The sequence below is a fragment of the Corvus hawaiiensis genome, chromosome 21, assembly GCF_020740725.1.
Source record: "Corvus hawaiiensis isolate bCorHaw1 chromosome 21, bCorHaw1.pri.cur, whole genome shotgun sequence".
Classification (NCBI taxonomy): domain Eukaryota; kingdom Metazoa; phylum Chordata; class Aves; order Passeriformes; family Corvidae; genus Corvus; species Corvus hawaiiensis.
The window spans coordinates 7,661,731-7,687,300 of record NC_063233.1 but is presented as its reverse complement, the minus strand read 5'-3'; the positions used below and the strand labels follow the sequence as shown (position 1 = coordinate 7,687,300).

Genomic DNA, 25,570 nt, shown 5'->3' with positions numbered 1-25,570 from the left:
TCCCTTTCTGGAGACCCAACCAAGAAGGGACAAACATCTGCAACCCAGACTCACCACCCTGCTCCTCATCCCCCTCCTCCCACCACGCCCCTGGCTGCCAGCCCCCTCCTCCAAAGGGGTCCCTCCATCCCCTCTGATGCCACCGGCAGCTGGGACTCACCATGACTGAGATATGAAGAATGTGCATCTGCTCCTCCACGATCTCCGAGGGCTCCTGGAGGCTGGGGGGGGTGGCCCGGGAGAGCTGCTCAGCGCTGCTCATGGACACGTGGAAGTACAGGGTGCCATTCTCCAGCCACTGCTGCTTCCAGTGCACCTGAGAAATGTCCGACACGGTCCCCGACATCTCTGCAGGGACAGAACGCACAGCTGAGGGTCAGTTTTCTCCCTGATGCCCAAAGGTGTTATTCTAAGTCATTGAGGAAATTGGGACTTCGGAGTCTTACCCCCAGAACTGCTTCTATCTAATTTTAACCTCTACCTGTTACTTCCCCGATACATGAACAGTAACGTTTGTCTTCCTCAATGAAAAGCAAGGGGCTACGGAGTGCCTTGGGATTTCTAGGCCAGGAAGGCAACAGTAGTAAATCACACAGGAGGCCCTAAACCTCCCATGGCTCTCCCAGGAAAAAGGCTGGAAGGAGCTCCCAGGGAGCTGCAGCCAAGCTCAAGGGAGTTTCATAGCTCAGGGAGGACACTGTGCCAGACAAGGCAGGATGCAGACACCAGTACACACTGTGCTGGCATTGGCAATGGAAACCTTCTTCCAGCTGTGGAGCAGCAGCACAGCTGTATTTAATAGGGACACTCTAAGCACAGACTGTGAGCACCAGGAGCAAGGGAAGACCACCAGGCTTGACAAATATCTACTGACCTTGGGGCTGCATCTCTCAGTCACCTTCTGCAGCTTCTGCTGGTTTTACATCCCACCCCATCCTGATTTACAGCACAGGCGCCCTGGGAGCCGGGATTACAGCATCCCAGCACACATACCCACACCACCAGCTTTCCCTGACCTGCACTGAACTGGGGGTTTGGACAACCCAAAGGGCTCCCCCAGACCTGCAGACCCAGTGAAGGCAGCAGCTCCCAGCTTCAGCTGCAGCTCCTGAGTGGGCCAGGAGCACTGACAGCTCCACAGCTGCCCAGCACGTTGCACATAGACCTCTGCAGAGAACGGGTTTGGCAGTTTGGCAGCTGAATCAAAACCGGGAAAAAAAAATGCTAGTACAAAATAAGCCAAAATATTTCTCCCTCCACACATCTTTTTTGTGTTTGTTTTTCCATTTCCAGTATAAGCAATGGGAAGCAAGACAGGTCTTCTTAGTCACTGGGCCCACAGCTTCAGCAGTCACCGGCTTTGAGGGAGACTCAAATTCAATTCCCTCCTATTTGGGGAGAGACCAGGTCTGACAGCCCCTGCCCCACTGTCTGCAGCTGTGTGTGCCCCACAACAGTCAAGAGCACACGCTCAGGTACTTCTGGCACCACAGTGGAAACAGAGACGAGGTTCTCCTCCTTCTCCTCCACCCTGTCTGCAGAGGGTCAGTGGGGGGACAGCGCCTGTTCCCCCGCAGGCAAAGCAGCCAGGGAATGCTGGTGGCATTTTGCATTTCATTACCCTGAGCCCAGCTGGGCAAAAGCACTTCCAGTTCCAGCTCCCAGTGGAGAGGAAGGAAGGAACAAGCCCAGCTGAGGCTGTCCTCAGGAGCCACCCACACCTTGCAGGACACGATGCTTCAACAAAACGTTCGGGTGGTGAGCAGCCACTCAGGCTACAAGACCAGGCACTTCCACTTCTACAAACCCATGTCCCAGCCCAACAAAAACACCTCTCAATCCTTCAGGAACAGGTTTTCTCACCCCTGAAATCAATATATTTTCCAGCAGCAAGCTCCTGGCTTCCCAACATGGATCGAAACAGAGCCAAGCAACCTGCTCATGGAGAAGACCCCATCACACCACAGGTCCTGCAGGGCTGGGGTCAGGGACAAGGCCACCCCATTACTGCCAGATCCCTGATTCAGCACCTCACTGGTGACACCCCGAGCCACCACAGTGTCACCTCAATCTCACCAGAGGGGCTTGCTCATTGCCTCTGCCCCCCCAGCACAGCACCTTCCTTATCCCCAACCCTGTGCACACCTGAGCACTCAACAGAGAAAAACCCAACAGCTCCTGACCACACATGGATCCATCAAGAGCCCACGCTTGTGCTTGGGAGGGGATGCACGAGCTCCCTGTCACATCCCTGTCACTGCCCTGACATCCTGCTAATGGCCCTTCTCTCCTTTGACATAAAGAACTCCTTGCTGGAGCAAATCAGCAGCAGGAGGGTGTTGCCTGAGCACTGGAACCTGTAAATCATGGCAGCCCTGCAGCTCCTTCAAGACCTGGGAACCTCATGGAATGAACCCTGTGTCTCTCCTCTCCGAATAAGGCTAAAGAAAGAGGTTTCTTATAGCAGTAAAAATAAGAACAAAATGAGAGAAATATCAAGGCTGCTTAATTGCAGTCATCTTCCCAGCAATACTTCAAAGGTCTGTACTGAAAAGCATCTCCTTGTCTAATTAAAATCAAAACAAATGCTACTTTTAGGAGCAAAAGCACTCACTCAGCTTTGCAGCAGAAATCCAAGATCATCCACAGAGGCAAACGGGCCATGGGAGAGCGCAGCAGCACCAAGGGAGAGACTCAGTTATGCAAAGCCATAATCTTAATTCTGTCCAGAGGGACAGTCACCCACAGGAGGGGATGGTTTACAGAATTACACACTCATCACACACATATCCTGCAGCAGACCTTTCCTAAGGAGCTCAGGAAGGAGGTTCTATCACCCAGCCCACAGCTCAGACGATGGGGATGCCACAGGACCCCACTGCTCCACTTGCAAAGGCCACCTCCCATTAGAGAAGCAGGGAAAAAACCTCCCGGGTCAACCGTTCTCCAAGTTTTTCCCCTTACACACACATTTTTGCATGGGATGTTTAAAAGATCACGGAGAACATTTCTCAAGAGTTCTGAAATATAGGCAATTTTTTGGATTTTAGCCTAGACTGAAGATAAGCCTGTTTCATTTTCAAAAGGTCTCTTCCAAAAGTAGAAACTTCAATTTAACATTCATTTCACAATTTTAAGCAAACCCAGCAGCCAGGCAGTTTGTGACAAACACAGACTTGCCAAACCTGGGTACCCATTACCACATACCTATAAACACTCGTGTGCTTGAGCTTTCATTTCAGGGCACCTGGTTACTACCCCAGCACCCCCAGGACACCACGAGCCTCCAAGCAGATTCACTACTCACAATAAAAATAATTCTTAAAAAGCTTTTTCAAGCCCTGTAGCTGCAGAATCCCTCAATCCTCAAACACAGGGAAGTTTTTTGGCCTCACATACTTGACACGAATATCACGCTGCCTGTGTTTCACTGGACACACACTGTCACTCCACGATCTGCTGTAGTTACAGCAGTGAGAGCCTGTCCATCAGACAGAATGTAATCGTCTGCAGCAAGATTGCCTGTTATCAGAGCTTTCAAATGCTTTTGGAACAAATTAAGGGCACTCCTGCACCCAAACAGAATGAGATACGGTTAAGGTTTTAAATGCACAGCAATGGAAAAGCACTTGTGCTCTGTAGCTGTTAAAAATCTCAGTACCCAGCAGATGGGGAGCTATCAGATGGGGTTCAAACACCCCTTTGTGAGTAAAACACCAAGTAAAATAGCCAAACAGATCATCAAACATCTGCCATGCCATCTTCCTACCTGCTCACTGTGCTCAGCAGAGAGGAGACAACGAAGAAACAAGGAGGATCCGGATTCCCCACATCAGGCAGCCAGGCTTCTCCCCTTCTCCCTGTTCAAAGACCCCAAGCAAGGACCACCTCCATCCCAAAGCAGAGGATCTGAGGAATCTGATCTCCCCCACACCAGCGGGTCTATCTCCCCTTTCAGCCTCCCCAAACCTTCACACCTGCCCTTCATCTCCCACCACACAGCTCAGCCGAGCCCAGGGGCAGCACCCACCGGCCTTTGCTATCACCTGAGGATGGTCTGAAAGTAAGAAAAAGGCACACACAGCATTTTTGCCTTTTCTGCTCTTCCTCAAGCTCTGTGCCTTGTACAACTTCTACAGTCCAACATTTTCCTTGGAAATCAAACAAGCCATCCAAACAAAACCCTTCCCACGGCTCAGCCTCTGACCTGAGCTCGTGTCCATCAGCAGGTCACCCATCCAGGATAAGGCAGGGGACAGCAGTGACCACAGCTGATCCCTTCCAACCAACTCTCTAATCCCCTTTTTCCCTTTGCTGTTCCTACAACCTTACATATAAACATTTCATTGAAGTCTTCAACTTGTATTACAATCAAACTTAAAAGCAAGGGGGGCTAAATGCATTTGGTTGGGAACCAAGACGATTCGCATAAAAGCAGATTATGCTGACATGATGAATACAAAATGAAACAGCAGATATTAAAGTTGGAGGGTTGTTACTCCGTGCCTTCAGGCTCCTGGCCACCCTACCCACCTCCTCCCTTCTCTCCCCCCTCCCCCTCGGTCTCACTGAAGGCAGGGATAGCCTTTTCACCTCTGCCTTCTCCAAGGCAGCCTGCCAGGCTTGAAATATTCACCAGCTCTCCCCAGCCCCCACCCCAACCTCATGCAATGCCTCAACATTCACCACTCACCCGGGAAGTTGCAGCCCTGCCTTATCTGTCATGGCATTGTACAAAGCCTGTGTTGTGTTTAATTGGCTTGTTCTTGCTAATCTACCATGATTATTGTATTTTTATTTCATTCTTGAAGGTCATTATTAAAATAAGCCCTTTTGCTTAGAGCAGTTCATCCCCACAAGGTTCCCCGCCCCCGGATAACCAAACCCTCCTTGTGCCTCCTCCCGGCTCCCCAGCGCTGCTCAGACCTGCTGGGCACCTTTCCTGTCAGCACCGAGTGCTTGGGGTGATGGCTGAGGAGCCAGTGAGTAATTTCCAGTGCACGGATCCAGGCTCCTCCGGCCTTTTTCCTCCCCACCTGCTTCATCCCAGCAGGACCTGCACCCTGCAGCCAGGCTTCCTCAGCTCACCTGCACAGTTCAGCAACTCAATCTGGCAGAGGAAAAGCCGGCGATCTGGTTAGTGACTGTATTTCCTTTTACAGAGACACAATTGCAGCGTGTGGCCCCTTCTTCCACACCCCTCATCCTGCCACCCCATTCCATTGCTGTGCTTCCAGGGGCTCTCCTGAGTTAACATTCTCCAGAGGCAACAACCTCCAATAAAGTGCTAGTTCAGAGATCCTTCGGTGCTAGCTACCACTTATGCTAATAAAGGAAATTTATGCAGAAAGTCATAAACAGAGAGCTCTCCCCAGTGCCCTTGCCAGCGCAGGATTGCTCCCTGCGGAATAGATTATCACGCTCTGTGCAGACTAGTTCCAAAATGACTCTAGAAATGGGGCTTCCCCCATGCTCCCCGGGGGGCTATTCTGCAGTCAAACAGGCCCTAAGAGTTCCAAGAGTTTGGGTCTTTTGGTGGCAATGTGGTGGAGTTTTTTTATCCAAATCATTAACTCAGGGTTTTTTCTTCCCTTCCCCTCCGCTCTTTTTTAACATTTTCCTTCCCTTACACACCTCCTCCCCTGCTCTTCCCTCACAGTACTCCCTGGGGCAGCACACAAATGCAGCTGCAGATCATAAAAAGTAATAGAGAAGCTCAGAAATTTAAGAAAGGGGGGGGAAAAAAAGATGACAAGCTTGCTCTGATCATCTCCTTTCAAAGCCACTGTCTGTGAGAACACAGTGCTGCACCTGCAGGGCATTTCATGGGTGGCTCTGGCACTGTGCGGGTCTGCAGGGACACAGAATCGTGGAATGGTTTGAGTTAGAAAATCTCTCTGAAATCACTGAGTCCAGCTGTTAACCCAGCAGTGCCAAATCCAAGACATGGTGCCTGTCCAGGCATGGTGCTGGGTGGAGGAGGGCTGGAGACAGCCTGGTCTCGGGGTGGTCCAAGGGGTCCCATCGGCACCGGGTGCAGGCTGGAGCACTCTCTGCATCTCACTGCCAGCAGCATCACACAACTGACCTTGGAGAGGCAAAATGGGGTTTGCAGTCAAGTGGGTTTGGCTATTTTCAGGCTCTGCTGGAAGGAGAAGAACAAGCAGCCGGGCTCAGGCGTTGCTCCTGGGACCAGTCACCTCAAAGACACAAGGATGTGGGAGGAGCTGAGCTGCCACCAAAGGGTTCCTGACAACCAGAGCAGTGTGACTGAAGGTGGGGGCAGATCCCAAGCCCAACAGGAACACAAAAAACAAGAAAACCTCCTCAGTTCGGATGGAGAGCTTGTAGACTGCATCATCCAGAGGTGGTCCAAGAGATGAGCCAGGGTGAGCAGGGAGGACAGAGTCAGCCCCTTCCAGGCCTCAGCCCCTGGAAACACTTCAGGCAACCGGAGGGTTGGGCTGCTCCAACACAGCTCTCTTGGTCTTGGCTCTGGAGCCCTCTGCACCATCCCCACATCCCTTCGGCCTCCCTAATCCCAGGCTTTAGGCTCCCTGAACACATCAGGGAGCAGATATTGATTTGCCTGTGCTGCCCACAGATCTCAGTCTGACTCCACAAAGCCCAGAGAAGCTCAGCACACTCCGCGCTCCTGCAGCTGCTTTGATTGCAGTTCAGGCTCCAGCACATTATCCTTATTTATGATGCCAGGGCTTCCGTGTGGCGCCTCAGGCACTCTGAAATTATTACAGGGCCCTTTGACTTTCAATTCCCTTCCATCCAATCCCATCTTTACCTGTCGGCAGAGGCTCCCCTGGCCAGCGGTGGGAGCCAAAGGCGCAGGCAGACAATGCTCCTGCAGGTTCTGCCGATCCTGCAGGAATTGCTGGCACGTGGGGTATGGGAGAGCAGGGGGAGAGCGCTCCTGGGTGAGGCTTTCTCGGATAGAGGAGACACCCAGGCTTGGAGCAGCACCAGGGGTGCTCAGCCACAGCCCCTCCGTGGTGTCGTCCTGATGCTGCCATGAGGAAAAATAAGGTGAAGAAATGTGACTTCAAGCATCAGAGCCCCTCTTTCCTGCATCCTGCAGGTGCCAGAGGGATGGGTGTGAAGGAGGCGCCTTGATGCACGGATTTTGCTCTCCTTCCCTCTCTCCTTCCCCAGTCCCCACCCCTCTGTTAAGGCACAGGAGTTTTCTTTGGAGGTGCTTTAGGGTTTTAGTACCAAGCTCAAGCTTTACCGCTTCTCTGGAGCCTCTTGGCTCACCCAAGAGAAGTGCAGGATTTACTTCTGAAACAGCACCTGAAGGCACAAGGAAGAGGGAGATGTCACAGGAGAAAGAGCTGCTGGTCCATGAAAGCTGCTGTTGTGGCAGTGCATGGGGAAAGCTGGGACAGTCCTCTTGTTCCCAGTTACTCCAGATCCTCAAATCCAACAACAGACAGACCTGATAAATGGGGAGAAAAAAATCTACCTGAAAGGCACAAGCATCATTTTTGATGGTCCAACTCTCAATCTCTGTTAAAGAAATCCGTGCCTTTGATTCTGAAGCTTTTCTGCAGTAAGAGGCACACAGCACTGGCCTGGCTCTGTGTTCAGGGTGGATGAAGTGAGCCAGGTTTGCATGCAGACCGTGGGGATGTCCTGGCTCAGAAAACCCAGTGATGGGCAGGGAATGAGCAGATCTGCTGCATCGGGGCAGGCAAAGCCGCCCAGCCCGAGCCCTGCATGGACCTGGCCTGCCCCACTCCAGGTGCCAGCCTGCCCCTGCTGCCACATGGGACATCTCTCCATCACTGCCCCAGCCCTGTGTGGGACTCCAGCCTGTCTGAAAACATAGCCTGGCTCCTGCAGGACCACTGCAAGCTTTAGAAGGTCTATTCCCACCACACATGCAGAGGAATGGCCTTTGAAAGCCTTCACTAGGCACCTGGGTAAGGAAAAACCCCTATTTAACCCTCAAGGCCAGGCAGAGCTCAGCCATCTCAGTCCCTCTATGGCTACACCGGAGCTTTGCTTGGAGCCTGAATGGATCTGAAGTGTCCAATGACACAACCAGGGAAGAGCTGCTGCCTCTGATAACCACTCACTTGAATTTTCACTGCAGCCAAGGGACCACCAGGGAGGTGGCTGGGCAAGGCACAGGGACGGCACAGGGAAGGGACACAAGGAAGAGGCACAGGGAAGGCACAGGGGAGGGCACAGGGAAGGGACACAAGGAAGAGGTACAGGGAAGGGATACAAGGAAGAGGTACAGGGAAGGCACAGGGAGGGCACAGGGTGGGCAGAAGGAGGGCACAAGGAAGGCACAAGGAGAGCACAGGGAGGGCACAAGGAAGGCACAAGGAGGGCACAGGAAGGGCACAGGGATGGGGCACAAGGAAGGGCATCATGCATCACCTGCAGCAGCAGCACATGGTCCCAAGTGCACAGGAAATGCTGGCATATGGAAACAGGGCCAGATGGCTTCTGCCATTATAACCCAGATCCCAGAGAATGAGAGGGAAGGAGCCCAGTCAGCCCCCACCTGCCTGCATTGCTCCTGCTTCCTTTTCCCGGGCACTGGTAAGGCTGGGGTGGGGATGCCTTTTCCCAGGACAGCCTCCAACACAGACACTGTGGCAGCAGAGCAGCCCCAGGAGTCAGGATGGCACCAGGCAAGGCTTGTGGAAAGGGAGAACATTTGGAAAGCCACCCCTATGGTCTCTTCCTTGTGCAGGTAACAGCAACAACAGCAACTTTCCCTTTGTCTGTTTCTGAGTTTCTGCGGGAGCTGAGAGCTGGGAGCAGGGCAAGGGCAGCCGGGCACAGCAGGGTGGGCATTAGGGCAGAGCAGGACTGACACAAAGGGACAGAGAGGGAACGTGCCTGTCTTCCCTGCGAGCTGTGACAGCAGCAGAAGGGCAAGATGACCTATTCAGGTGATTTGAAGAGCGTGGCCAAGCCAGGCAGGCTCCAGGACAAAGCAGAGAGGTGCATTTGCTTCACAGCTGCAGAGGAGCCAGCGTCAGCCCTGGGGGTGAGCACAGCTCCAGGCTCCATTAGAACCAGCCAAGAGCTTTCTAAGTCCTCTGCATTTTTAAATCTCTCTTTGGGAAACAGACCTCTTAAAATAAGGCAGTTTGACAGCTCACGGCTCTGCTCAGACTGTGAAGTAATTTTTCTACAATGGCTCCTCCATGGACCTGCCCCGCCAAAGGGGAGGTGGAACGGGCAGAGGAGGAGAAGAAAACAGGAGAGAGGAGGTCTGGTCGCCTTCTACAAACACTAAGACAGTTCCATCTCCTGAGAGGTGGATGTCCTTTTCCAAGGAGAAGGAGCTGGCCGGGCATTTTCAGGGGAGGAAAAAAAATCAGCTAGTGGATTACTTGGGATCTTCTGCCTGTGTGTCACCTGGAGCACCAGGTGGGTGCATCAAAAGCCAAACAGCCTGAAAATTCTGGGTATGCCCTTGCCCAAAAAGGCAAAAATATCAGTTACCAGGAATGACCAGTTGCTGCTGCCTCTCCACCTGCATCGGGATGGGGGCTCCTACACTCACCGTGTCCCTTCCCTGCTGTCAAGGCAGACATCCACAGTGGTTACAAAGGATTAAGAATCTTATCTCTTCTCCAGGACAGGCTTTGAGTGCTTGCTCCCTGGAAAGCTCCTAGAGCCTGCCAGGTATCCGAGGTACCACTCAAGTACCCAGGTTTTGCCTGGGCTACTCAACAAACCTCAAATTCAGCTCTTACCCATAGAAATGAGTTCTTGCAACCTCACAGAAAATTCATTTCTCTCTAAGACTATTACACCTTAACCCAGGAGCAACCTTGCACATTTATCTACTCCAGCACCCAGAGAGATTCCCAGGACACTCTGACAGGACTGCCCCGGAGTGTCCCAGCCCAGGATGCTCTGACAGCCTCCCGTTGGCCAAGCACCACCAGAGCTCTGCAGGAAAGAAGCCCAGCAAGGGCTGTGAGAAAGCAGACTGCTGCTCCCAAAGATGCCATCCCAGGGTGCCAGATCCCCCTGAGCAGGACAAATCACCCGGGCAGCCTCAGTCCTGGAGCCAAGGGCTGCCCTTGGAGGCTGCAAACCATCAGGCTGCCAGAAGCAAAAAGGTTTACTGAGATGAGCTGTGAAAATTCTCACCTCTCTCTGCACTGACTCCCACTGCGGTGAACTGGACTCAGAGCAGCTGATGTAAGAGCACAGCAAAGTCGCTGGAGGGCTCAGAAAGTGGCACTGCAAGATGAGGAGATGTTAAAATCCAAAATAATAAAAGCAACCAAATTTATCAAGGCTTCTCAGAGCCTGGAGGAAAAACAATTTTTCCCCATTTAAAAGTGGGTAAGGCACAAGAGAAGCTGAGCAATTTGTCAGAGATTGGAAGCAACAAAGTGGCAGAGACCAAAGCCTGAAGCAGACACTACACACCACCACCACCACCCAGCCACCCCATTCCAACCCTTCCCCTGCAGCTTCCCATCTCCTTCCCCACTAGGATATAACATGTCATTATCTGGTGCCCCCACCATTAGATCCAAGAGCAGCATGGTCTCATTTGCTGTCCTAATAAGAGCCTCAGTGAAAGCTGTACAGGAGCTGCCCAAAAAAGGGACACCTACACCAAGACAGAAGAGACACGGAGCACTCTTCCCCTTGATCTGCATACACAAAGGTCATGGGAAAGTGGCAGAGGGGGATGAATCCTTGCAGCCTCATTAGAGGGAAAGAAACTGTTTCTGCAAATAATTGATTTCTAAATTTATCCCCTAATTAAATAGGTTCCCTGGACGAATCTGCATGCAAGATGCAAGGTGATGATTTAGTGCCTGGCTTCCTCTGGGAACGCATCAACACATGTTTGCAAATTGTCTCTCTGCCAGGCTCAAAGGAAAGGTGATCATTTCCCCACGCCAGCGCTCCCAGCCCCTCCTGACAGCTGGAGCCTCGGCACAGCCGGCCGAGCTCCCTCTGCGCCAGGTTCACCAGAGCCACACGCAGCGAGAAGGGTGTTGGTCACCTGTCACCGGTCCCCACGCTCCAGAGCAGGGGACCCATCCCTGCTCACACCCTGCCCCAGTGGGAGCCAGCCAGAGGGGTTTCTGGCAGGCAGCAGCTGTGAAACTCGGGCAGGACTGCAAATGCACTGCCCAAACTCGGCACGTAGCGCTGCAAGAATGAGAAACATTATCTCCAAAACACGCTCCTGCTTCCGACATCAATTCCACGGCTGTTCCTGTCTAGTCACTTTGACTTTTTCCTACAGACACCATCAGCTAATAAAACCTCCAGAGAAGGATCCTGGGATAAAACCAGGCTACAAGCTCTGCAAAAATTAAGCACATTTATCACTCTTCAGCGGAGCACTCCTTTTGGAAAGCAGAGAGCCCTGATGCTCTCAGACAAGCATCAAAGGGCTTGGGACGTGGAAACTCCATGTTAGCTTGCAAAGACAGCGGTGGCAAATATCCCTGCTGTGACAGAGCTCTGATAATTAACTCCTGCTGCCTGGGACGCTGAGCACAGAGCCCACGGCCTGTCCATCCATGGTGCTGGATCAAAGCTCTGCCTTCCCAAAAAGAGAGGCACTTGCCTGTATGTACACACTGTCCTCTCTCTGGAAGCAGCAGCAGCAACACTTTTCATCCTCTCCTCTTTCCTCCCTGCCAGCTTTCCACCCACCGAGATCATCTGAGCCCTGGGTGTACAGGCCCACCCTCCTGCAGCCCTTTGCTGCTGAGTGTTGAGGACCTACAGCTGTAGATTGTCCCCCCGATGTCCCACGCACGGGGGTTCCTGCTCCCTGCCATGTGAGGCTCACAGGGATGAGCCATAGGTTTAGATTTAGACTAAATATTAGGAATCCTTCCCTGTGAGGGTGGGCAGGCCCTGGCACAGGGTGCCCAGAGCAGCTGTGGCTGCCCCTGGATCCCTGGCAGTGCCCAAGGCCAGGCTGGACGGAGCTTGCAGCAGCCTGGGACAGTGGAAGGTGTCCCTGCCCATGGCAGGGAGTGGGATGGGATGAGCTTGAAGGTCCTTTCCAAGAAAAACCATTCTGTGATTCTGTAAGTGCAGCCTAGAGATGCTTTACAGTGCCCATCCCTGTCACACTGAGCAGATGTGATTTTCTCCCCACACCTCCCCCAAAAAAGTCTTCAAAACTGGAGCATCTCATAGCATTTTGGATTTCTCAACACTTCTGGATGAAAACTACCTTGTTAAGTGAGTCCTCCATCAAAAAAGCACTACCACAGATGGAGCTCAGGCCCTAACCTACTTCTGCACTCAAAAATAAAAAGCCATTAGGTGGCTAAATACTTTAGGAACTGTGTCCCTTCATCTCCCTGCTGTGGTTTTCCGTCTGTAGCAGAGCATCCTCCTTTATAAATTGCCTCCGAGAGCCTCCGATCTCTTCTAAAAGAAAACAATATTATTCACAGGATGGAAAAGAGATGGAATAGAGCTAATTAGTCCTCGTACAGAGGAGTTTGCAAGATACGACATTTAAATGAAGCTTGATTTTCAGATGGTGGTGCTAAAATTTTCATGTTCCGTCAATGGCTTTTTTCTTCCAGAGATGCTTTTTTTGCTCACCTTGAGCATTTTTAAAGGCAAAAAAATTTCTTTAGGTACCAAAGCAAATTCATAATCCAGATTTCCACCACCTTCCAACTGGAACAAGTTAAAACCCCGCTAAAAGCAGAGTCCTTGAGGCCCTGTTCCCCAAGGATGTGTGCACATAAAGCAAGGAAAATGTGTGGTTATTAGAGTTTAGCTTTATTGTTTCCAAAAAAACACACTGAAGATTGTGTTTATGATTCTGGAGAAAATAAAAGCCTCTCTCCAATTGTTAAAATAGCGAACATGAGATACTCCAGCGACTTCTAAGCAATCAAACAGCACAGCACCCTCTACTTGGATTCCAGAAAGTCTGTACAAGAGTAAAAATGAGCCTGGGTAGGGATAGGAGACAAACTCATACCTCACCTTAGAGCCAAAGGAAGCAAAATTAGTTTATACAGTCATTTCATGAGGATAAGTCACATGTATGACAAGAAAACCATTCAAAACTCATTGCAAAATTCCTTAAGAGCCAGTTTTGCTGGTTTTCAGAAACATCCTGATTTCTGGATAATCAAATCCCCATTGAAAGCCAGACTTGAGCAACAGAATCATTGAGACACACTCAAACCAAACAAAAAAGGAAAACCTTAGCTGGAGCTTTCTCTCTGGCCCTTACACAGGTCTCTTGCAAAGCCTTCCCCACCCAGCACGACGTTCACACCTTCAGAGGGCTTCTCCTGCCCCACCTCCCTGCCACGCTGAAGGTCTGCAAGGAAGGGTTTGTGTCCATCACTGCATCCTTCAACCAGCATTGCCCAAAAACCCAACAGCCTTCACCACTTCTGCCCCTCCACCTTCAGCCTGCAGGAAGGACAACCCAAAGGGTGTTTGTTATCCCCCTCCTGTAAATATTACCAAGACTCCGTGAGGTCATGAATCATTGAATGGAGCTGTCTCTGCAGTTTAGGATGATGATGATGATGGAAGGGAAATGTGGGCACGGGAGCGGCACAGGGAGCCAAGGGGGATCCTTACCCAGCTCCTCAGTGTCTCTGCCCATCCATCAGAGCCTGACACCTGCCTGGCACGGCGGGGATCAAATTCATCTTGGAGGAAGCCAAGGGAAATACACCTTCCACAGTGATGGCCTGGGAAGGGAGGGAAACTCTTCACACCCTGTTCATAACCCTGCACCCCACTTGAAAACCCAGGACCTGAGACCCTCCTGGCCATGTCTGGTGGATAACCTGGACAGGCTGACCTGGCAGCAGCAGGTCTTCCTTAGAGCTCCAGCACAGGGAACAGACTGGGGGTAGGGATGGAGAAAGCCAGCGAGGACAGAGGTCCTGAGGAGGTGGTGACAGAATCCAGCCTCCAGACAATTTCCCAGACACTTTCTGGAAGGTATTACCGGCAGCTCTAAAACAACCTGTTAGCGTGAGCCTTTGGGGCTTGCAATAAAAACCAAGATGTATTTTTCCCAGGTTAGATAGATGTCTGAAAATTAAAGGAGCAGCCTAAAAAAAGATTTCAATTCCACCCGTCCCTTTGTGTACATTTACTTGCAAGCTCCTCGCAGATGGGGGGTCAGAGCAGGGGAGCCACAGCTGCCTTCATCCCAGCACAGGAACAGCATGCAAACCACGTCCTGCTCCCAGACCCACCTTGCTGGTTAATGGCTGCATTCCAGGAAATGTGTAACAACACCAAATTGAATCTTAAAAAATTTCAAAGCAACACCGAATTCAACACACACAGCCAGATCTTCCAGCTGAGGCAGCGCTGAGTGCCCACAGTAACTCCACAGTTTCTGTGCATCCTACTTCAGAAACATGTCCCAAAACTGATCAGAATGGAGGAGCTTCCAGGGCCACACTTTTCCCCTCTTCTGTAAATTTCTTCTGTGGGCTTCCTTCTGAAAAAGGACATAACCAAAACGAACACGCTGCCCCAAAGATGTGAGTTTTATCAACTAAACTCTACTTGGAAAAAGCTGAGAATCAACTCTTCCTGCAAGAGATCCCTCACTATGGCCAACATTGACCATCACACTGTACTGCTACCTGTGCTCAGGGTTAAGATCCTTTTAAAGCCCAGAAATTAAACCTTTGTGTCTCCAGATGTGCACACCAGAGCTCTGCTAGTTCCAATCCTGCCCTTCACCTCCACAAGATCCCCAGCTCATCCCCTGCCTGTGACGGCGATCGATCCGATCCCTGCTTGCCTCACAAATCCTGCCCGCTCGCTCTTTTTTTCACTCTGGATATTAAGGGAAGGAAATCTCTGGATCTATTTGAAATGAATTATACTCCAGTAATTGCAGCTGCTATAGGGCAGTATTAGGTCAAACTGCCCTTTTTGTGCTGTGTCTCAAGCTCTGGAGATGATGAATGGGCTCATTTTCCGCAGAGCTGGATGCTCGCAGCTCCAGGTGAAGCCCACGCAAACCACAGATGCTCAGTGCTCCAATACCAGGGCTGCTGCCAAGCACTTCCTTTAATAAAACATCCAAACTCACACTGTACAAACACAATCCTGGCATGCATTCCTTGCCACTTCTTGTCATTGTCCCGCGGGTCCTCAGCACACGGTGCCATCCCCACCTGCTGTCCTCTCCAGGCTGCACTTGACTGCTCAAGAAATCTGTGCCACTCTCCCCATCAGAAGGACCTTTTCAAAACAGATTCTCCCCTCCCATTCTAACTCTGTGTTAATTATTAAGATAGGGTGGGATTGCAGAGACTAATTATCACTGTGCAGTTACTCTCTTGAAGGCTGATAAGGGAAACAATTAGGATGGACAAGCATGGATTACAGAGCTCTAAATCCCTCTCTCTTGTCAAGATAATTCTGCTGCCCAAGCTCACAGATGACGAGCGAGTCCATCAGTGAACAGGAAGCAGTGGTGGAGACCAAACAATGGGCTGGACCTTCACAGACTTCACAGAGCACAGCCCCTTCCTGCAGCAGCACAAGGGGAACTCTTCTCCAGCAGCTTCAGACTGGGACAAGCCTCCAACAGGCAGCTCCAAGGACCTCAGCACAGACACCTGTGCTGGGAAAAAGACACAGAGCCTGGGAAATCCCAAGAGGATCAGCCCCGTGCATATCTCCAGCCACCTTCCATCCCATGTTCATCAGCTGGTTTGTCCCCATGGAAGATGCCCACAGGGGAGGTACAGCTGTGGCAGCTCAGGGGGCCTGGTCTGAAGCGCGATCTAGTGGGTAGCACCCCTGCCCATGGCAGGGGGATGGAACAAGATGGTCCTTAAGGTCCCTTCCAAGCCAAGCCATTCTCTGATTCCATGACCTCCACGAGGTCCAGCCTAGAGGACCTTGCATGAGCCATTTTGTGCCCCACCAGAGCACAGACACTGACAGGACACGTCCCTGTGCCCTGTTCAGACCCTGCAGTTCTCAGCATTTGCTCAAAACACAGCAAAGGTGAGGGTCGAGCTTGGGCAGAGCTGCCAGCGCCACCGAAATGAATCTTCATCCAGACAGCTGAGCACGAGCTAACTCACCCCGGCTCCCAGGCAGCTCCCAGGCAGCTCCCAGCCCTCCCAGTGCCCAGCTCCTGCTCTCTCCCAGCTCCCAGGGTCACATTCCTGGCGCAGCTCGGCACATCTCACATGCATTCCTCATGCATACACACAGATTATTTTCCCCGAACAATTTCAGGCACCCTGCGCTAGAGCATTTATAACTAATACATATTCTAATGTTCCCGTTCACCTGAGACACTCGAAACTTTCCCTGGCTCATTTGTCAGATTTATTTATTTAATTTTTTTAAATACCTTCTTCCCCTCAGGCCAGTCAAATGAGTCCAGTTAATTTTCATTTCCACAGACACGGAAAGTCATCTCAAGGTCATTTTTGGGTTATTTTACAGTTTCAAGTCTGGAGGGTTTTGCAGGATTTGCAATTGAGGCTTCTGAGTATCTGCTGCATATTGAAACGAAAAGGAACCAGCTGAGGAGAGACAGTGATGAAGCACCCCATTGACACCCAGGTAATTAAGGAGAAACAAACATGTTTGTTGGCTGAAACAAGGGAAAAAAATGATGGAAACCACTTTATTCTAGCAAAGGAAGAGAGGAGGGAGGAAAGCAAAAGCAGCAGCTAATGGTTTCCATCAGAAGGGCAGCTTTGCTCAAGCCAAAACCTTCCCAGTGTGTTTGCATTTCAGTGGGAAGGCTGTTGGGTGCCACTGGGAGGCTTTTGTCACTCCTGATCAGAAAGAGAGCAGAAAAAAGAAACCCAGCAAACTGCAAAACACAACCTTTGTGATGTAGGCAGATCAACACAGCCCCACTCTGAAAGGAAAATACAAAATATATCCCTGTATGTCCCAAGGGCTTGGAAGCATTGAAGCCTGGAGGTTTGCCATGGGACAGCCCCATATCCTCCTGACTTTAGCATTAAGGTCCAGGAAATTATTCCCTTGGTGAATGGGTGACTCCCAGTGTCAGCCCAGCTCATGGGCAGGTCCAGAGGATGCTGGAGCCAAAGGAAGAAACAACTTGCCCAGTGAACTTCAGCACTGGGCTCCCAAAGCTCGCCCGGCGCAGGCGCCTGCGTCAGTCTGCGCTCCAGAAGTGTTCGTGAGGTGTTTTTATTATCGCGGTGGCAGACGGAGAAATGCAATCATGACTGAGCCACACTTCTTCCCAAGTCCTCAGGGAGCTCGGGTACAAGCCTGGCTTTGTTTCTTTCCCAGGGAACAATCAAGATAGTGGGCTCGCAGCTCTCCTCACAGGCACTCTCCGGGGGCAGGGATGGTAATTGGTTTGAGTGCACTTTGGAGGCATTTTGGGTTTCAGAGAACTAGGCAGGAATACTCAAGCTCTGGGGCAGCAAGTGCCCTGAAGAGACCTAGAGCTGACAGTGGGTGCTGAGCTGGTACAATGCTGGCCTCAAGTTCCCCAAAACTGGCTTTGTCCCACAAATCATTTGCTATCCAAAAAGCACTGTTGTTTTGGGGTTTTTTTTTTTCCCATGAACAAGCAACTTCCAGAGAGGAACAGCTATCAGAAATAGCTTATTTTAGTCTCCTTAAAAAAACACAAATCCTATTATTGGGGGAATGATTCATTCTGCTCCCCCAGTCCCAGGAGATGATGTTTCCCTTGCCAGGCAGGAAGGGAAATGCTCAGACCAGGCCTGAGGTACCAGCACCACCTCCCTGAGCTCACAATAGCCTGGGGGCACTGGGGAGAGGGCAAAGCCCCAGCCCCCAATGGCACCAGGGTTCAGGGGAGGACGAGAAACATCACTGAGGGCATTGTACCAGTGATCATAGGATCATGGAAGGTTTCACTTGGAAGGGACCTTAAAGATCATCTTGTTCTGCCCTCTGCCATGGGCAGGGACACCTTCCACTGTCCCAGGCTGCTCCCAGCCCCATCCAGCCTGGCCTTGGGCACTGCCAGGGATGGGGCAGCCACAGCTGCTCTGGGCACCCTCCATCAGGGCCTGCCCACCCTCACAGCAAACAATTTCTTCCTGTTATATCCCATCTATCCCTGCCCTCTGGCACTGGGAAGCCATTCCCTGTGTCCTGTCTCTCCATGCCTTGTCCCCAGTCCCTCTCCAGCTCTCCTGGAGCCCCTTTAGGCCCTGCAAGGGGCTCTGAGCTCTCCCTGGAGCCTTCCCTTCTCCAGGTGAGCACCCCCAGCTCTCCAGCCTGGCTCCCGAGCAGAGGGGCTCCAGCCCCTGGAGCATCTCCGTAGCCTCCTCTGGCCTCTCTCCAGCAGCTCCAGGTCCTTCCTGTGCTGGGCCCCAGGGCTGGGGCAGCTCTGCAGGTGGGGAATCACCTGAGCACAGGGGCAGAGTGGGAGAACCTCCCTCCCTCAACACGCTGGCCACGCTGCTTAACCTCAGTTTCAGTTCTACTCCAAACTAGGCTCAGATCACCTTGGAGAGGTTTAAACACGGTGGCTACAGAGCCATCCTCCCACAGCTGCTCCTTTCCCTGGTGGCACAGGGAACCCTGGAAACACAGGGAGACGCAGGCAGCAGGCAGCCTGCAGCAGTGACCCGACACCTCCAGCTGCTCAGGTCAGGTCCTTGCAAGATGCTAATGCTGTAAGAGTACAGCTGAAGTCAGGACTATTTTCCTGCTGACTGTGAAATGTATTGCCATGTACACTTGTCCAGCTACAGCAGTACCAAAGGCACAGTGCACAGCCTTGAGATTTAGTCATTTTTCTGGTTGTTGAAAGCACTAAGGAAAAAAATGAAACATAAAATGTTTTGCTGTGAACTCAATGTTTCATTCGACAATTAGTTCTGAAACACTGAATGTCTGGAAACCAAGCCAAAAATCCCCTAAATTTTAGAAAAAGATCATTAAATCACTGTTGGGCCAAACCTATTAAAAAAAATAAATGCTTGAGTCAGAAAAATCTCAGTTCTGCTGTGGGATCAGCCCAGTGGGAATGACCCCTGGGCACCAGAAAGGAAAGAAGGATGGAAACCCATCCAAGCTCGGCCAGTGGAGGGAATGGCATTGCCCTTGCCCTTCCCAGAGCACAACTCCCACCCTGCCAGCGCTCCTCTGTCCATGTGGCAGCACGGATTTGGCAGCATCATCCTGCCTAGTAAGGATTTTCCAAGTTCCTGCATCCAAGGACTGGGTTTAACATTGGTCCAAAGCTCCTGCCCCTGTGGGTCAGGGGGATTAGCTGTGAGCTGACACAGAGGGCTCCACTGAGACGCAGTGATCAGCAATCCAAATTAAACATAACCCAAATTAAAACCCGCTGCTGCCAGCCCCTTGGCTGGGCCAAACTCCCTGTTCTGAGGCGGAACGAGCCCCTTCTCCACACACCAGTGACCACAGGAAAAGCTGCTGCTTCAGCACCTGCACAGCCAGCCGGGAGCAGGGAACCCTCCCCAGGTTCACCTCACTGCTCCTGCTCCTTCTGAGCTTCCCTTTTGCTCACAGCCCCCTGGGCACTCTCTGCTGCCTTGTTTTTTAAGGGAAAACTACAAAATAACCCTGAATGAAGAGATGTGGCTTCTCCTAACAGCAACCCCTGGGGCTGTGCATCCCTCCTGCTGCCCAGCTTGGAGCTGCAGGGATGTACCATGGCCCCTGGAGCTGGAGAGGCTCCTGGTTTGTAGGGATCTGTGCTGCTGGAGGGAAGAGGGAGCAGCGAGGAGATAAGGACTCGCTCCTGCACATGGTGCAGAGAAGGATTAGATACTTACAAATATTTTATCCTAGCTAAAGTAATTGCACCACTTGTTCTTATGAGTCAGAGCTATTTATTTTCATGCTTCAGGGCATCAGTTGATCACACCAGCTGAGGTCAGGCAGAAATTCCCACTGCTCCTGTAAGCATTTTGCATATTGCAGGGATGTGCATTAGCACCAGTCCCTGCAGCCTGGCACTCCCCCATCCCAGTCACCCTCCTCAGTCCCATCCCATGCAGAGGACACACCAGCACCTGAAGGGAGACGACAAAAAAGGTGGGGAGAGGCTTTTTGCAAGGGCATGTAGTGATAGGACAAGGGGGAATGGCTTCACACTGACAGAGAGTAGATTTAGATGAGGTACCAGGAAGAAATTCTTCCCTGTGAGGGTGGTGTCCCTGGCACAGGGTGCCCAGAGCAGCTGTGGCTGCCCCTGGATCCCTGGCAGTGCCCAAGGCCAGGTTGGACAGGGCTTGGAGCAACCTGGGATAGTGGGAGGTGTCCCTGCCCATGGCAGAGGGGTTCAAATGATATTATCTTTAAGGTCCCTTCCAACCCAAACCATTCCATGATTCTGTGATTCTGTGGTTTTAAGAAGTACAACACAACTGTCACTGCTCTCACCAGTTTAATGCCTGTCCGTGGAACAGCACATCCCACACTCCTGCCCTAGGCAGGAGCCTCTTGGTACCTCTGAATATCGTGGCCACATCCAGCTCCACTCCAGCCTCCAGGCAGGAACTGGGCACCAGCAGGAAGAGCATCCAAATGAGAAGGGATGGTATCGGTTGTGCAGGAGGCGAAAATGAAAATAACTCCTTTTGACCCTGGAGCACGAGAGCCAAACTGGGGTCACTGAAGCTCATTTTGGTGGCCAGCAATGCCACGGCTTCTGCTGGGAGCAGACACGGATAACTGCTCGTTCCTGAGTGCTCATGGACACGCAGCTCTAATTGGTGACCAGCAAGAACCCTCCCCAAAACAATAGTTGGCCAATATTAATAAATAAAAACTAGGCAGCATGTGCTTGGAAGGGGCAGAGGAATGCAAGAAAATAGCCACAAGCATTGGACTGGGAAAAAAACACCTCCCCGGCCTAACCAACCAGCTCCAGTAACCCAGAAGCATTTAATAAAGGTTTGGGAAAGGAACAGCCCTTGATCTCTGAGCACTGAGCATGAAATGAAGCAGCAGAGGCCAACGTACACCAAATAAAAGGTTCCCTCCACACAAACAACAGGTTGGCTGCTCTTGGAGGAAAACACATGCATGTGGCAGCAGGGATGCAAGGTGTTTCAGCATCCCTGAGAGCACACACAAACCAGGTCAGAGAGTGTCCCCTAGCCTGCATCCAGCCTGGAACACCTCCAGGAGCTGCAGCAGCACAGGATAGCTCCCTTGTCCCCTTCCTGTCATCCTGCTCGTCCCCTAAATCCACCCCCAGCTGTCATCCCAAACAGCACCGTGTTGCCTGCTCAGCCCTGCTCCCAGGCTCACCACAGCCAGGTATCTCCACGTTTCCTCATCTGCGCCTCACTGATCCCCATTAGTAATTACACTGCAGCGGCAGCAGCAGCTCCATAACTTTAATTATAAGACAATTTCTGTTCTAATCCCAGGTTTTGAGTCACCGCCGCAGACCCCCCCTTCTCTTCTCCCCCCATGCTCTCATTCGGTCATTCCAGAAGTGAAATCATGCAGCCAAGGAGGAGTTTGAACAATTAGGGCTAATGATCATTCCGGCATGGCTTTCATACAGATGCCTGACACCGCTCCAAGGGCAGGACCGCAAAGCCACCCGCGCTTGGAAGCTTTGCCATTCCTTATGTTGTCAGGAACAGCACCACGATCCCTGCTGGAAGCTTGAATTAGAATTTTTTCAAACAAAAAAGTTCATCATTTCCAAAGCCCTGCGACACCCTTCTCTCACAGCTGGCATCTCCCCTTCAGCAGAGCCCACCATGGAGATGGGCTGCAAACTCAGCAATCCCTCCACATCCAGAGCATCCCATCAGCATCCTCCGGTGACATTCCCTGCAAGACAGCTGGGCTACAGCGAGAGCATCAGGAATGTAAAACCCCCCCTGTCACAAGTCAGAAGCCCCAAGTTTCACTTCCAGATCTTCAGTTCAACTCCCTCAGCTTCACCTCTCATCCCCCCCCACCTGTCACCAGGGATAATATTTTTTCCCTGACATGCTTTGTTATTCAGAGATAGAAGATTCTGTAAATGCTGAATTATTATCATCAAATTATAATACTCAGAACACTGTCTCCCTTTGGGATTGGTGCTGCAGAAGGAGAGAGCACAGCACAGGCACCCAGAGCTGAAATGTGCCACGTTCAGTTCCCTTAGAGATAGCAGGGACGGATGCTGCTTTAGTACTTTCTCTCTTCCTCAGCTGTCCTGGAAGAGCTCCTCTGACAGGTCTGCTGGAGAAAACTGAACTATATTTGAAAGGTAATTTTTGAGCAAATGGAAACAGAACTGTCAGAGTTGTCACGATGAGATTTTTTGGAATTTCCCTCTCGTTTCAAGGGAGGGAGGAGGGAGAAATCATCGTTTCCAAAATGGGATCGCTCCTGATGCTGCTTCCAGCTTCCCCAGGCTCCTTGCAGCCTGGAGGACTCCACAAAAGCCCCCGAAATGGAATCATTCAGCCCCACACACTTGGTTCGCTCTCATTTTCACTTTCAGAAGTAAAAATAAAGCAGATTCCAGATGAAGCACTCACAGTCCAGGACAAAGGAGCAACCTGTTGAGGTTCCTACAGGGGAAGGCATCCTCCTGCCTCCTGCTGGACCCAGCACTAACAGGCCTCCAGCACTGAACTTTGGGACACACACCTTCCCCAAACGTGCAGAAAAGCCAGCCCACATCACCGGGACTTCTCAAAACTACAGCAGACAAGCCCAGAGCCAGCAACATCCAGCCCTGGTACCCGCAGGGCTCCCCCTGCACAAACCCCTGGGCAAGGGAAGCACCTTAGGGAAGAGCCTGGAGCAGGACCAAGCCACTCACTCCTGCTCATTTTAAGCCTTCACTTTGTCATCTTGGAGCCCCTCAAATGCCACATTTTCAGGAGAAGAGGGAAAAACAGCCAAACCTCCGGAGATGGGCAAAGGCTAATGAACTGCTAAGCACCGAGAACCTCGAGATTGCCCAGGAAGAGCCCCAGCACAGCTGCTCCAGCGCCTGCCTGCTTCCATCACTCAGGCCAACAGCCCCAGAAATATTCCTAACAAGTCACAGGGAGAACACAAATGCTGCAGGCAGCAGCACCGTGGCACAAAGCCACCGGGCTGGTGAGCTGGAGAGAGGAGAGGCAGAGCTGCAGCCTGCAGCTTGGCATGGGAGGTTCTGCTCCTCTGCTACACAACTCGCCAGCAGCCTTTCCCTGAATGTTTTTTTTTTTTTTTTCCCCTCTGTGAAACTCGCCCTGTTCCCCCTCCCACAAAGAGTTCTGTGCAGCAAAACCCCAGCTCGTGTGGGTACTGGAAATGTCAGCCTCACCAGTTCTGCAGGGAAACTGGGCTTGCTGTGCCCACAGAGCATCGTGCCAGCATCCCTGCTCCCTGTGCGCCATCCCAGCTGGGGCACAACTTCCCAGTTCATCCCAGAGCCCCCACAGCAGCCTTCCCACCTCCGAGGGGTCCAGGCACAGCACCAGCACAGGCTGGCCCCCATCTCAAGGTTGCAGCCTGGTCCCCTCCTCCCAACACACTCCTGCTGTCACATCCACAGCTTTTTCCCTGGGAATGATGACAGCAGATGATACAAGACCTTGAACTTAATTGCAGTGGAGGAAAAAGAAAAAATTAAAAAATGCTCAGAGTGATAAAGAACCCCTTTCATAAACCACATTATTTGTGTCTCTTTCCTAAATAATTTTAGAGTTTGCTTGGGGATTGGTTTTTGTTTTGCAATTCAGGACCACAGCCTGCAAAGAAAAGAGGTGGATGGTTGGGCAGGCCAGGGTTTTCCCAGGCACTTTTGGGCTGTTCCTTCCACAGACCTTGTGCTGCCAGAGAAGAATGGGAACGGTCATGCAGTGGTCATTAATAAATGGATTATTTGGGCTTTGCAGGGAAGGGTCTTAGCGGAGCAGGGGGGAGTTGGGAGGGGAAGAGGCACCATGCCAGCCTCACTGGAGGGCAAACAGTGATTAAATATTTATAGATTTTAATGCATTGATTTGTTAAGTCGGGAAACAGTCCTTTAAGAGTTTCAAGATGCCTTTCAAGGCAATTCTCTAATCAGCAACCCAGGTGCAGCAAAGAGGAGCTCAACAAGAGGCAGAAAGCACTCCAGGGGAAAGCGTGGCAAGAGGAGCTCTCTCCTCCTCGCTATCAGGGATCTCTGTGGCCAGGCTGGGACACGGGGGCACAAAGAGATTTATGTCCAAGGCTTTCTAATTAAGTTTCGCCTGGGAAGGATTTCTTTTTGGACAGCATTTCCGCAGGAGAAAATTAAATGACACGCTGCTTAGGAGAAACAAACTGCAGCATTTCGTGCTGCCCTTCCAAAATGTGTGCAATCTGACCAAGGAGAGCTGCTGCCCACACCAGCCTCTGCATCGCCATCCCTACACCGGCTCCTTGCCTTGCTTTGGGAAAAACTCCACTTGAAAAGCAGAAATAACCCGAAATCAGGGATGTCCAGCAAGTGCTGACCCCGGTAGGGCAGCTCATTGCCCCTGGCAGCACTGCTGGGTCTGGCACAAGGTCCCTGGAACCTACCCCTGCCTGAGCTGGGACAGACCTTCTCAGGGGCACTGTTTGTCCTCTGGAAACCTTTCAGTGCCTTGAAAGCAGAGGGGTTCAGGCAGGCATTGCTCCTGAACAAGTGCTACTCACCTTCCCTGGGCCTCTGCTGATGGCAAACCTGCCTCCCCATCCCTCTTTTCTGATGGAGCAGAGCTGGGAGCAGGACACCTGCCCAGCAGAATCCTAAACCTCCTGCAATTCAGCCATGAAAAACAATATGTCAAAGCAAAATGGCATTTTTAATTCTAATTCAGCCAACTGGAGGGTACAAATTAAATGTTCCCCCCATGCTCCCTCCCTTTTTCCAGTGAAATTATATTTTCTGATGGGAAAGCTATGAAAAAAGTTTTGGATGCTCCTCTCTGGCTGTGTAACATCAGGAAGCCCCAGGGCTGCAAATACAACATCCCACAGCCCATTGAATCCATTAGCTTACTTATCAATATGAGATTAACTATTCCAGTTCACAGGATGTTTGGTCATTTTTTAGTGCTCCAACTACAACATCCAGAAGAGCTGAGATGCTCTGTCTTTAATTAGCTGCCCCTCATGGTCACAGCTTTCAAGGCGCAAGGTGATGCCTCCTCTGGGCTCACAGACAAAATGACAAATAAAACCCCATTTCAGGAACATCTGCTCATGCCTGGGCTGACAGGATCAGCTCCTGAAGCCCCGTTCCAGGAGAGTGCTACAGTCTCACTTCCACTGATGACTCAACAAGTGTAGCCAAGTGTGCCTTGAGTTTGGGTTTGTGCTGCCGAATTCGAACAGGGAAAGGGAGGAGTGGGACAGAAGAGGGAGGGAGCACACAAACAGGGGAGTACAAGAAACCGCACACATTTTGTTCCTGAATCCTCCAAACGTGACTCACTTTGCTCTATTGTGACAAACTGAAACGCCTCTGAGGAGTTCATTTCACGTCTCATCCATTCTCTGAATAATGGGAAAATCCCTCTTTGTTTCTCTAAGGTATCAGCACGCACCACGTGCACCCACTGCCATTAGACATAATGGAACCAGATTGTCCCAGAAGTTGTTTTCG

General features: G+C 51.4%; 1 protein-coding gene across 2 annotated transcripts in view; it reads right to left on the bottom strand.

Annotated features, from left to right (window-relative positions):
• ASTN2 (astrotactin 2) overlaps nt 1-25,570 on the bottom strand; it is a 319,207-nt gene that overhangs the window by 267,132 nt on the left and 26,505 nt on the right. Inside the window, exons 1-2 of one of the 2 annotated variants that reach the window (XM_048325212.1) lie at nt 4,694-4,783; nt 161-348 (exon numbers count right to left, since the gene is read on the bottom strand). In XM_048325212.1, coding sequence (XP_048181169.1) covers nt 161-346 — 186 coding nt within the window. In that variant the 5' untranslated portion in view covers nt 347-348; nt 4,694-4,783. Of the gene's footprint in view, nt 1-160; nt 349-4,693; nt 4,784-25,570 lie in introns of those variants that run through there. The other variant, XM_048325211.1, reaches the window with a different exon arrangement.